The sequence below is a fragment of the Cherax quadricarinatus genome, chromosome 23 (assembly GCF_038502225.1).
Source record: "Cherax quadricarinatus isolate ZL_2023a chromosome 23, ASM3850222v1, whole genome shotgun sequence".
Classification (NCBI taxonomy): Eukaryota; Metazoa; Arthropoda; class Malacostraca; order Decapoda; family Parastacidae; genus Cherax; species Cherax quadricarinatus.
The window spans coordinates 33,440,798-33,455,312 of NC_091314.1; the positions used below are offsets into that span (position 1 = coordinate 33,440,798).

The 14,515-nt window shown below is 39.3% G+C and overlaps 1 protein-coding gene across 1 annotated transcript in view; it reads right to left on the reverse strand.

The window, feature by feature from the left end:
• Positions 1-2,692: 2,692 nt before the first annotated feature.
• Positions 2,693-14,515, reverse strand: part of LOC128685711 (nuclear receptor-binding protein homolog) — a 157,413-nt gene continuing 145,590 nt past the window's right edge. Inside the window, exons 6-9 of the mRNA XM_070088064.1 lie at positions 4,806-4,986; positions 4,339-4,501; positions 3,568-3,666; positions 2,693-2,915 (exon numbers count right to left, since the gene is read on the reverse strand). Of these exons, the coding sequence (XP_069944165.1) occupies positions 2,708-2,915; positions 3,568-3,666; positions 4,339-4,501; positions 4,806-4,986 (651 nt within the window). The 3' untranslated portion in view covers positions 2,693-2,707. The remainder of the gene's footprint in view (positions 2,916-3,567; positions 3,667-4,338; positions 4,502-4,805; positions 4,987-14,515) is intronic.

Below are 14,515 nucleotides of genomic sequence, written 5' to 3' on the forward strand. Positions count from 1 at the left end.
CTGTGGGATATGGCCAGTTTGATGAAAAAAAAATTATGTACAATATTATGTATTGATGCCAAACCAAAACTTTGAATATTATGGAAACCTCTTCCCCCAAAGAGTTCAGAATGGTAATGGTTAACAGTAATAATTATAATATCTGTAAACTACACTTGTGAAGCTTTATTATTATAGTATTTAGTACAATTTGTCTGTCTCATAAACATGCAAGATTTCAGGTACGTCTTGCTACTTCTACTTACACTTAGGTCACACTACACATACATGTACAAGCATATATATACACACCCCTCTGGGTTTTCTGTTATTTTCTTTCTAGTTCTTGTTCTTGTTTATTTCCTCTTATCTCCATGGGGAAGTGAAACAGAATTCTTCCTCCGTAAGCCATGTGTGTCGTAAGAGGCGACTGAAATGCCAGGAGCAAGGGGCTAGTAACCTCTTCTCCTGTATATATTACTATATGTAAAAGGAGAAACTTTTGTTTTTCCTTTTGAGCCGCCCCACCTCAGTGGGGTACGGCCGGTGTGTTGAAAGAAAGAAGAATTTAGTACACTGAAATTTTTCAAATAATTCAACATGAGCAAGTGGCTGACATGCATGTAATATTTATTGCATTAATTAGTAGTACAAAGTAAACTAATTAAAATGGCACCAGAATTTAGCTGCCACAAATTTAAGAGGTCTGAAGCAAGATTGCGCCAATTTTCAAGGAAAAATACTGGTAATAACAAAATGAAAAGAAAACTGCAATGAAAACTTATGCTTATATTAACACATGACAAACTACAAATGATGATACCTCTGCAAGCAAAGCAATGAAATTTACCAACACTTAGGGAAAAGTTATTAAAAGAAAAACCCAATAACCTCCCTAAAGAATGGAGGCTATAAATTGGAAGAAAATGATCACTGCTATGTGCTTTTGGGAGATTCTGAAGAGAAGCTGCAGAGGTTGGTGGATGAATTTGGTACAGGATGTAAAAGAAGAAAATTAAAAGTGAATATAAGAAAGAGTAAGGTTACGAGGATAACAAAAAGATTAGGTGACGAAAGATTGGATATCAGATTGGAGGGAGAGAGTATGGAGGAGGTTTATCTGGAGAGAGAGTTTATCTGGAGAGAGTTCCGGGGGTCAACGCCCCCGCGGCCCGGTCTGTGACCAGGCCTCCTTAGGTCAGTGTCCCAGGATGCGACCCACACCAGTCGACTAACACCCAGGTACCCATTTTACTGATGGGGAACATAGACAACAGGTGGAAGGAAACACGTCCAATGTTTCTACTCTGGCTGGGAATCGAACCCAGGCCCTCGCCGTGTGAAGCCAGAGCGTTAACCACCAGGCCACCAGAGCCACCAGGTGAATGTATCCAGGTGAATGTATTCAGATATTTAGGAGTGGACGTGTCAGCAGATGGGTCTATGAAGGATAAGGTGAATCATAGAATTGATGAGGGATAAGGGATGAGTGGTGCACTTAGGAGTCTGTGCAAACAAAGAACTTTGTCTATGAAAGCAAAGAGGGGAATGTATGAGAGTATAGTTATAACAACACTCTTATATGGGTGTGAAGCATGGGTGATGAATGTTGCAATGGGGAGGAGAAGGCTAGAGGCAGTGGAGATGTCAGGTCTGAGGGCAATGTTTGGTGTGAATATAATGCAGAATATTCATAGTTTGGAAATTAGGAGATGGTGTGGGATTACCAAAACTATTATCCAGAGGGCTGAGGAGGGGTTGTTGAGGTGGTTTGGACATGTAGAGAGAATGGAACAAAACAGAATGACTTCGAGATTGTATAAATCTGTAGTGGAGGGAAGGCAGGGTAGGGGTTGGCCTAGGAAGGGTTGGAGGGAGGAGGTAAAGGAGGTTTTGTGTGCGAGGGGGCTTGGACTTCCAGCAAGCATGCGTGAGTGCATTTGATAGGAGTGAATGGAGACAAATGGTTTTAATACTTGACATGCTGTTGGAGTGTGAGCAAAGTAACATTTAAGAAGGGGTTCAGGGAAACCGGCAGGCCGGACTCGAGTCCTGGAGAAGGGAAGTACAGTGTCTGCACTCTGAAGGAGGGGTGTTAATGTTGCAGTTTTATAACTGTAGTGTAAAGCACCCCTCTGGCAAGACAGTGATGGAGTGAATGATGATTAAAGTTTTTCTTTTTCGGGCCACCCTGCCTTGGTGGGAATCAGCCGATGTGTTAAAAAAAATAAAATAAATATTACTGGCATTAAGGATGAAAGAGTCTACCAACTGATCACATGAGTAAAAATAGTATTTGTTACTAAACAAAAGCCTTATAACTCAGCAAATAACAATCACCAAGTGAAAAGATAAAGGTAAAACATAAAATACTTATCCTTCTACTTTTTCCAAGCGAGATATTTAACAAAATTGGAAGCTAAAATATAAATGCATGTAATGATACATCAAGAGATTAATCTGGTGGGTAAGAAATGGCAAGAAATTAACAAAGATTCACATTAACTTGGAAATGAGAGAATAAACTTAAATTTATAAACAAATACATTTATAAACAGATGCTAAAAACCACACCATTCAATCTATTATTGCTACTGTGTAACTCAACAGTTAAAATTCATACCTAATATAATCCAGGGTAGGATATGGCCAGTTTATTGAAAATATTTTTTAACTAAATTCTGATTTCTAAAAACTGTCCAATCTTTTTAAAAATATAAAGCCATTATTATAGTGTAATAGTACTTACAAACAATCCATGCCCATTTTCATTTGGTTTAATGTTGCACATCATATTGATAACCTTTCGTGTCTCCATATCTGTAGTCTCTGGGGTTTCTGATGCAACAGGATCAACAGCTTCGGGTGAGATAGCCCGAGGACGGGACGGAGGCTGTTGCTTGATTCTAAATGCTGTTAAGGGGTAAATCCCAAACCTGAAAAAAGTAAAATATACAAATAAATAATATAACAATGTTCCAATTCAATTCAAATCATTTGATACAAGAGTGCATGTATTAAGGATTATTAATGTGTATAAAATAACAATATGTGGTATATCAATTGCTGTGCATGTAACTGTCTGCATGTGCTTAAAGCTTCACAATATTTTGACTGACAATTCTCTTCATACTTTGAAGTCCTATTCACAAATCAATATACTCAGAATATGCTTTAAAACTTTCATATTTAATCAGCTATTATGCTTTTGCTTTCCTCAAAAGGCAAATAAAGTTCTAACGACCTCACACATTATATGTCAGTGATATTAACATTGTCTACAAAACAAAACAAAAAAAAAAATCCAGTCACAGTTCTGCCTGAGTTTACAGGTGCCACTATGTTATTGAGGCTTTTTGTCACACTTAGTAGACAACTTTTAGAAAGTCCTACCAAAAATAAATTATCCTCTCATGCTGTCTCAATAATCCCTACCTTGGTAATTAGCTTCAATCACTATTTTTTTTATCACAATAATACATTTTATTTCTTCTCCAAGCATTTCATTATGTAATGCCAAAGCCAATTTTTGGTAAAAGTGAAGAATAATTTGTGCACATTATTAGTGAGTCTAACAATGATAATTACCTGTAGACTATTTGTAAAAGATTCTGGGTGCTGTTGTACTCTTGCAGTCTGTTCTGAAACCAGGCTTCCCTGATTAGACTGGCTGTTGTTGCTTGCAGCCTGCAAGCCAACATAGCCATCAAAAACATGGCTGGTCAATTACCTACTAAAGAAATTTGTCAAGTTCCCTCTAAGTTACAGACTGTGGTACCAGAAATATTTCTTACATGTGTTGGGAATAAAATGAAAGGTTTTGGACCTTAGATGTTTACATGTTCTTTAACTGTGCTTATGACACCTCTGCCTTTCTTTTATCATGCACTGCACCTTCTACTATATCTCTCATTTTTTTTGTGCAAATTAGGGACATAACCTTCAAACATTTAAATGCATTAGGCAGGAAAATTTTGTACACAGTTAGCTCCATGAAGAAATGTGAAGATTATAGAGTTGACAGGAAGAGCAAGGAAGTTATCTTATTATCATGTGATACATTAGCTCTAAGGCAGTATGAGAGTTGCAGTTAGTCTTGGAATAGTGATGAGGGACGTGGATGAAAGTCAGTACGAAACTATTAGTAAGTTATCTTGTCTTCAAGAGATAGCTGGAACTACTTCACTTCTGGAGACATTTTATATACATGTAGATATACAATATTTTAAAAAGTTAGTTATTCATCAGTTTGCAATGAGTGTGTACTGTGGTGAAATTAAAAGTAATGATTAGGAAATCTGCACTCGGTATAGACAAAGATATAATGACCATAGTAAAAAAAAAAACAAAGTACCATACCTGACATCTTCAATGAATTTCTCCAGCTTTTCAATAACAGGAATATCTGCCATGCGAAAAAGCGTTGGTTCTCCACTGCTATGTGTAATTTCTGCTACTACACTGTCACTATGGTACTGGTGTTGAAGCATATCCTCAACACAATTATCTATAAATTTGTTTGCTGAAATGAGAACGGAAAACATTTAAATCTTTACTCATTTAAGCATAAAATAAAGTTTGGGACAACTATCCCTAATGTAAAAATCTTTACCATAGTAAATAATGACAGGAATAAGTGCACAACTGAATCTCTGCCTCTCTTATAAAAATTATATAGAAAAGTCACAATATTATATTTAATTACACTGAGTAGTTAAGCCAAGCTCATTAATATTCATTTCATTTTCATACTGTTTAATACAATGATTCTTAACAATAATTATAACATGTCTATAGGAATGATTACTAAAGAGGGAAATTCGTACATTTCTTAGGGTTGTGTATGAGAGCATGAGCTGCTAAGAGTTTAAGGGAGTGGACTTCAAATAAGACCGGATGAAAGAGTAGTTCTGCGGTACTTGGACGTTGGCTTTGTTCAGGATTTAGGCACTGCTGTATAAAGTCTCTCTGCTGTTCATGCTCCAAGGAATGTATAGTTCGTAGCACCTGTAAAAAACAACAAAAAAATTAATATATTAATAATGTAAATTCTCTTCAAAGGAAACATAATAAAAATAAACAAAGCTTCTTGAGTGCCACAGACACTAGACCAGTTAGCTTACCAACTGTACTGAAGAAATTTATTTTTCCTAGATTTAGTGAAAATATAAATAAGAGATTCCAAAAATTATAGGGAAATATGTTTACTGAGTATACCGGGTAAAGTGTATAGTAGGGTCATTAATAAAAGAATTAAAGGTAAGACAGAAAGCAGGATTGCAGATGAGCAGAATGGGTAGGGGATGTGTAGATCAAGTGTTTACAGTGAAGCATATATGTGTGAAGGGATGTGTAGATCAAGTGTTTACATTGAAGCATATATGTGAAGGGATGTGTAGATCAAGTGTTTACATTGAAGTATATATGTGAACAGTATTTAGATAAAGGTAGGGAAGTTTTCACTGCATTTATGAATTTAAAAAAGGCATATGATAGAATGGATAGGGGAGCAATGTGGCAGATGTTGCAAGTGTATGGAATAGGTGGTAAGTTACTAAATCCTGTAAAGAGTTTTTATGAGGATAGTGAGGCTCAGGTTAAGGTGTGTAGAAGAGAGGGAGACTACTTCCCGGTAAAAGTAGGTCTTAGACAGGGATGTGTAATGTTACCATGGTTGTTTAACAAATTTACAGATGGGGTTGTAAAACAAGTAAATGCTAGGCTGTTGGGGAGAGGGGTGACATTAAATTATGGGGACTCTCATAGAAAGTGGGAGTTGACACAGATAGTTTTTGCTGATGATATTTTGCTTTTGGGAGACTAAAGAAAAGATGCAAGGGTTAGTGGACGAGTTTGGGAGGGTGTGTAAAGGTAGAAAGTTGAAAGTGATCATAAATAAGAGTAGGGTGATGAGGATATCAAACAATTTAGATTAAGAAAAATTGGATATCACATTGGAGGGAGGGAGTATGGTAGAAGTGAATGCATTCAGGTATCTGGGAGTTGGCTTGTCAGTGGATGGGTTTATGAAGGATGAGGGTAACCATAGAATTGATGAAGGAAAAAAGGTGAGTGGTGTGTTGAGGTATCTTTTTTTTTTTTTTTTTTTATTATCACACCGGCCGATTCCCACCAAGGCAGGGTGGCCCGAAAAAGAAAAACTTTCACCATCATTCACTCCATCACTGTCTTGCCAGAAGGGTGCTTTACACTACAGTTTTTAAACTGCAACATTAACACCCCTCCTTCAGAGTGCAGGCACTGTACTTCCCATCTCCAGGACTCAAGTCCGGCCTGCCGGTTTCCCTGAATCCCTTCATAAATGTTACTTTGCTCACACTCCAACAGCACGTCAAGTATTAAAAACCATTTGTCTCCATTCACTCCTATCAAACACGCTCACGCATGCCTGCTGGAAGTCCAAGCCCCTCGCACACAAAACCTCCTTTACCCCCTCCCTCCAACCCTTCCTAGGCCGACCCCTACCCCGCCTTCCTTCCACTACAGACTGATACACTCTTGAAGTCATTCTGTTTCGCTCCATTCTCTCTACATGTCCGAACCACCTCAACAACCCTTCCTCAGCCCTCTGGACAACAGTTTTGGTAATCCCGCACCTCCTCCTAACTTCCAAACTACGAATTCTCTGCATTATATTCACACCACACATTGCCCTCAGACATGACATCTCCACTGCCTCCAGCCTTCTCCTCGCTGCAACATTCATCACCCACGCTTCACACCCATATAAGAGCGTTGGTAAAACTATACTCTCATACATTCCCCTCTTTGCCTCCAAGGACAAAGTTCTTTGTTTCCACAGACTCCTAAGTGCACCACTCACTCTTTTTCCCTCATCAATTCTATGATTCACCTCATCTTTCATAGACCCATCCGCTGACACGTCCACTCCCAAATATCTGAATACGTTCACCTCCTCCATACTCTCTCCCTCCAATCTGATATTCAATCTTTCATCACCTAATCTTTTTGTTATCCTCATAACCTTACTCTTTCCTGTATTCACCTTTAATTTTCTTCTTTTGCACACCCTACCAAATTCATCCACCAATCTCTGCAACTTCTCTTCAGAATCTCCCAAGAGCACAGTGTCATCAGCAAAGAGCAGCTGTGACAACTCCCACTTTGTGTGTGATTCTTTATCTTTTAACTCCACGCCTCTTGCCAAAACCCTCGCATTTACTTCTCTTACAACCCCATCTATAAATATATTAAACAACCACGGTGACATCACACATCCTTGTCTAAGGCCTACTTTTACTGGGAAAAAATTTCCCTCTTTCCTACATACTCTAACTTGAGCCTCACTATCCTCGTAAAAACTCTTCACTGCTTTCAGTAACCTACCTCCTACACCATACACTTGCAACATCTGCCACATTGCCCCCCTATCCACCCTGTCATACGCCTTTTCCAAATCCATAAATGCCACAAAGACCTCTTTAGCCTTATCTAAATACTGTTCACTTATATGTTTCACTGTAAACACCTGGTCCACACACCCCCTACCTTTCCTAAAGCCTCCTTGTTCATCTGCTATCCTATTCTCCGTCTTACTCTTAATTCTTTCAATTATAACTCTACCATACACTTTACCAGGTACACTCAACAGACTTATCCCCCTATAATTTTTGCACTCTCTTTTATCCCCTTTGCCTTTATACAAAGGAACTATGCATGCTCTCTGCCAATCCCTAGGTACCTTACCCTCTTCCATACATTTATTAAATAATTGCACCAACCACTCCAAAACTATATCCCCACCTGCTTTTAACATTTCTATCTTTATCCCATCAATCCCGGCTGCCTTACCCCCTTTCATTTTACCTACTGCCTCACGAACTTCCCCCACACTCACAACTGGCTCTTCCTCACTCCTACAAGATGTTATTCCTCCTTGCCCTATACACGAAATCACAGCTTCCCTATCTTCATCAACATTTAACAATTCCTCAAAATATTCCTTCCATCTTCCCAATACCTCTAACTCTCCATTTAATAACTCTCCTCTCCTATTTTTAACTGACAAATCCATTTGTTCTCTAGGCTTTCTTAACTTGTTAATCTCACTCCAAAACTTTTTCTTATTTTCAACAAAATTTGTTGATAACATCTCACCCACTCTCTCATTTGCTCTCTTTTTACATTGCTTCACCACTCTCTTAACTTCTCTCTTTTTCTCCATATACTCTTCCCTCCTTGCATCACTTCTACTTTGTAAAAACTTCTCATATGCTAACTTTTTCTCCCTTACTACTCTCTTTACATCATCATTCCACCAATCGCTCCTCTTCCCTCCTGCACCCACTTTCCTGTAACCACAAACTTCTGCTGAACACTCTAACACTACATTTTTAAACCTACCCCATACCTCTTCGACCCCATTGCCTATGCTCTCATTAGCCCATCTATCCTCCAATAGCTGTTTATATCTTACCCTAACTGCCTCCTCTTTTAGTTTATAAACCTTCACCTCTCTCTTCCCTGATGCTTCTATTCTCCTTGTATCCCATCTACCTTTTACTCTCAGTATAGCTACAACTAGAAAGTGATCTGATATATCTGTGGCCCCTCTATAAACATGTACATCCTGAAGTCTACTCAACAGTCTTTTATCTACCAATACATAATCCAACAAACTACTGTCATTTCGCCCTACATCATATCGTGTATACTTATTTATCCTCTTTTTCTTAAAATATGTATTACCTATAACTAAACCCCTTTCTATACAAAGTTCAATCAAAGGGCTCCCATTATCATTTACACCTGGCACCCCAAACTTACCTACCACACCCTCTCTAAAAGTTTCTCCTACTTTAGCATTCAAGTCCCCTACCACAATTACTCTCTCACTTGGTTCAAAGGCTCCTATACATTCACTTAACATCTCCCAAAATCTCTCTCTCTCCTCTGCATTCCTCTCTTCTCCAGGTGCATACACGCTTATTATGACCCACTTCTCGCATCCAACCTTTACTTTAATCCACATAATTCTTGAATTTACACATTCATATTCTCTTTTCTCCTTCCATAACTGATCATTTAACATTACTGCTACCCCTTCCTTTGCTCTAACTCTCTCAGATACTCCAGATTTAATCCCATTTATTTCCCCCCACTGAAACTCTCCTACCCCCTTCAGCTTTGTTTCGCTTAGGGCCAGGACATCCAACTTCTTTTCATTCATAACATCAGCAATCATCTGTTTCTTGTCATCCGCACTACATCCACGCACATTTAAGCAACCCAGTTTTATAAAGTTTTTCTTCTTCTCTTTTTTTAGTAATTGTATACAGGAGAAGGGGTTACTAGCCCATTGCTCCCGGCATTTTAGTCGCCTCATACGACACGCATGGCTTACGGAGGAAAGATTCTTTTCCACTTCCCCATGGACAATAGAAGAAATAAAAAAGAACAAGAGCTATTTAGAAAAAAGAGAAAAACCTAGATGTATGTATATATATATATGCATGTGCGTGTCTGTGAAGTGTGACCAAAGTGTAAGTAGGAGTAGCAAGATATCCCTGTTATCTTAGCGTGTTTATGAGACAGAAAAAGAAACCAGCAATCCTACCATCATGCAAAACAGTTACAGGTTTTTGTTTCACAGTCATCTGGCAGGACGGTAGTACTTCCCTGGGTGGTTGCTGTCTGTGGAGATAAAAATCATTATCCATGGAAGCAAAGAAGGGAATGTATGGAGTATAGTGGTACCAACCCCCTTATATGGGTGTGAAGCACGAGTTGTAAATGCTGCAGCGAGGAGGTGGCTGGAAGCAGTGGAGATGTCATGTCTTAGGGCAATGTGTGGTGTAAATATTATGCAGAGAATTTATAGTGTGGAAATTAGGTGGTGGTGTGGAGTTACTTAGAGTATAACTCAGAAGGCTAAAGAGGGGTTAAAGGGGTTTGGTCATTTAGAGAGAATGGAACAAAGTAGAATGACTTGGAGAGCATATAAATCTGTAGGGAAAGGAAGGCAGGGTAGGGGTCATCCTCAAAGAGGTTGGAGGGAGGGGGTAGGGGTCATCCTCAAAGTGGTTGGAGAGAGGGGGTAAGGGAGGTTTTGTGGGTGAGGGGCTTGGACTTCAGCAAGTGTGCGTGAGCGTGTTAGATAGGAGTGAATAAAGACAAATGGTTTTTGGGACCTGACAAGCTGTTGGAGTGTGAGCAGGGTAATATTTTGTGAAGGGATTCAGGGAAACTGGTTAGCCAGACTCGAGTCCAGGAAATGGGAAGTACAATGCCTGCACTTTAACCCGCAAACTGTCCAAACGCAGATCTACATTCACCTACGTAGTGCTCCAAATATTTTGAAAAATAAAAAATCTTTTTTTTTATTTTTTAAATGAAGAGCGCATTTTTGTAAATGCTATAGGATAAAAAAAGAATTTTAGGGTCAGTACTTAACAAGACATAAGCCCGCGAAGTTGGTGCTAAATGATGAGCTGTCGGCAACATGGAGCACTGCCGCTTGCAGAAATAAACATGTATCTTTTTTTTTCAAATCTTTTCTATTTATTGTTGTTTTTATGATATGATAATAATGTTTTGTTACAGATCTTTTGATTTCATAGCCAATTCTTGTTGAGACACAAATGTTTGGTACTGAATTAGTAATCATATTGTCACAAACACACATGTTCACACTGACAGATGAATTTGTACACCTGGTTCAATCACATACTATTGTTTACATATATATATGTGCAAGGTATTTACAGGTCCCATTTATGTTTCTAGAAGTCCACCATTGTATAATACTCCAAGAAGCATGGATTCATACAGAGTGCCACCCCACACTGCTGACATATGAATCATGTGTCTTTTTGCACTCGGAGTCGCTGCATAGTGTAAGCACACACAACACACTTTTTCTGAAAATACTTCGTCTTTGGAGTAGATGGTATTGGTATCAGGCAGTGACAGTCAGAGATTATTCGGTTGTCACTTCTTCCTCTGGTTGTGGGGTGACAGGTCACTGTGGAGTGGCAGGTATAGGTGTGGTACCATACTTTTTCACTATCTGCTTGATGATATTGAGGGTGAATTCCCAGTCTTTATTTCACATATGTTGAAGGCATTGAGCATTGTAATGTCTACAAGGTGGAAAAACACTTTGATATACCACTTGCAACTCCTACACACACAGTCAACAAATCCTATCATCACGTCACACTTGTCAACTAGTCCCATATTGTTCGTATAGTCGACGACAGCAGGTGGCTTTACAATAAGTTCATTGTTGAACCTGCTCAGTCTGTCTGTCTGTACCATCTCGTTTGTGGATAGATGACAGCAACATCACATCCCATTTGTCATGCACGCCACTGCCATGATGTCATTGGCAAGAAACACTTCCACAACCTTACCTTTGATATACCTTTGAAGAGTTTCAAGAGTTTATCTACTCTCTGAGCCTGGCCATGGGCCAGGCTTGTCTGGTGCTTGCCTGGTCAACCAGGCTGATGCTGCTGGAGGCCTGCTGCCCCACATATCCATCACAGCCTGGTTGATCTGGCACCTGGTGAAGATACTTGCCCAGTTTTCTCTTGAAGGCTTCTACACTTGTTTCAGCCATGTTTCTGATATCTTCTGGTAAGATCTTGAATAGTCTGGGACCCTGGATGTTAATAGTGTTCCCTTATCGTCCCCACCGCACCCCTGCTCCTCACTGGGTTTATTTTACACTTCCTCCCATATTTCTCGCTCCAGTATGTTATGGCAGTGTGCAGATTTGGGACCAAGCCCTTGAGTACCTTCCAGGTATATATTATCATGTACCTCTCTCTCCTCCACTCCAATGAATACATGTTCAAGACTTGCAGGTGTTCCCAGTAGTTTAGGTGCTTTACAGGCTCAATGTGAGCCATAAACGATCTCTGTATTTGGTCCAGCTCAGATATTTCTCCTGCCTTGAACGGGGCCATCAGCACTGAGTAATATTCTAAGTGAGGGAGCGCTAGCGATTTGAAGAGTGTCACCATTGGCATTATTTCCCTTGTTTTGAAAGTTCTCAATACCCACCCTATCATCTTCCTGGCTGTCGTGATTTTTGTCTTGCTATGGTCTTCAAAAGAAAGGTCCACTGACATAATTATTCCTAGGTCTTTTACGTGTTCCTTATGTTCTATTTGGTGACCCTCTTGAGTTTTGTATATAGTGCTCCTTTTGAGTTCTACATTCTTTCCATACCTAAGCAGCAGGAACTTATCACCACTGAACGTCATGTTGTTCTCCACTGCCCACTGGAAAACCCTGCTGATGTCGTCCTGTACTTTTTCAGTATCCTCTATTGCAGTGACTTTCATGCTTATTTTAGTGTCATCTGCAAATGATGATACAAAAGTGTGCCGGGTGTTTATGTCTATGTCTGTTATGAGGATGAGAAACAGCAAAGGTTCCAGGACAGTGCCTTAGGGCACTGAGCTTTAGACCTCGCTGATGCTGGATCTTGCCCTGTTCACTACTACTTTTTGTGTTCTGTGTGTTAGGAACCAAAAATCCATCTGCCTACCTTCTCGTAATGCCCATGGCCTTTATTTTGTGCGCTATTACTCCATGATCACATTTGTCAAACGCCTTTGCAAAATCTGTGTAAATCACATCTGCATTTTGGTCGTCTTCCAATGCCTCCGTAATTCTGTCATAATGGTTCTGCAGCTGTGACAGACATGATCGTCCTGCTCTAAAACCATGCTGGTTCGGGTTATGTTGGTTGTGCTGGTCCATGAAATTTGTAATCTGCCGTCTCATCACTCTTTCGAAGATTTTTATGATGTGAGAGGTTAGGGCTACTGGTCTGTAATTTTTAGCTAGTACTCTACTACCTCCCTTATGCAAAGGAGTTATGTCTGCACTCCGATATTTCACTTAGATCTAAGCTCTTTCTCCAAAGAATACTGAGGGCTCGTGCTAGTGGTACTTTTCACTTCTTTATAAACAGAGCATTCCATGAATCTGGTCCAGATGCGAGTGAGTGGGCATGTTTTCCATTTTTTTTTTAAATCCATGGAATCTATGGCATGTGTTTTCGATTTCTTCTCACTGCTCCACATATATATCAGTATTGTTCATATGCAGGAAATCAGCGAGCATAGGGCTTGTATACCAGTTGACTGTGAACAATGTATGACCTTTGCCAAGGTATGGTTCCATCATCTTGCGAACATCATCACCAGAAATGCCCAACATGTGCCTGGTATCGTTGAGTGCATTTTTCCCTGTGTAGATAATGACATCCAACACAAAACCAGTCTCACAGTCACACATAACGAAGAGTTTTATGCCAAAGTGATTACATTTACCACGTGTTACCATGCGGTACCCCGACGTCCCAATTTTTTTCATACTGCATACACTGAGTGTGCAGACCCATTATCTCATGTCTAGGCGACTCAGGCCTATCGCGCCAATTTTGAAGGAATGAAATATAAAACGTTGATCTACGTTCGGAGCCCCCTGCATGTGAATGTAGATCTACGTGTAGACAGTTTAACCCTTTGACTGTTTTCGACGTATAAATACGTCTTACGAGCCAATGTTTCTGACGTATATATACTCAATAATTCTAGCGGCTTCAAATCAAGTGGGAGAAAGCTGGTAGGCCCACATGTGAGAGAATGGGTCTGTGTGGTCAGTGTGCACCACATAAAAAAATCCTGCAGCACACATTGCGTAATGAGAAAAAAAAAACTGATCGTTTTTTTGGAATAAAATGCCGACTTTGAGGTGTATTTTCGTATAGTATTTATCGTTGTATTCGCGTTTTCATGGTCTTAGGTGATAAAATGGAAAACATAATACAGAAATAGAGATGATTTTCATTACTTTTACGATGAAAACAACCTTGAAACTGAGCTCAAAGTAGCGGAAATGTTCGATTTTTACCAATGTTCAAGAGTACATAAATCACACCACACGTCCAATACACGTCAACTGGGGAGTCTAATATTCTTTCACTAGTGCACTGATATTATTTATACCATTTTTACAATAATGCAGTCGTCTGCATAACAGTAAATTTTGTATTTTTTTGTATGAATAAAAAATCAAAATAGAAAGCAATAATAATATAAGAGGGGCCTAGAGATGTGACTAATGAACAGAGCATATGTTATTTTAGTGCCACGAATGTCTACCTTGTTTATTCTGGACCCTATTTTGAAATTGGCATCTTTTTTATTTTGCGTGAAATTGGCCAAATTGCCAATTTCTGACCACCATATTGGGTAGTCCAAATTAGTAAATGGGAGGTTTCTTGTACTCAGCTGATAGATAAAATGGAGTTCTAAAGAAATAGCTATGAGTTTGGTCAACTGGAACAATGGAATTGGCTGAAAATTGGGCTCAAAGTCGGCGAAATCGCCGATACGCATATGTCGCCGAGACCGCTAACTTCGCGGGAGCATAATTCCACGAGTTTTCGACCAAATTTCGAACTTTTGGTGTCATTACCATCGGGAAAAGATTCTCTATCATTTCATAAGAAAAAATAATTTTTTTTTTTTCA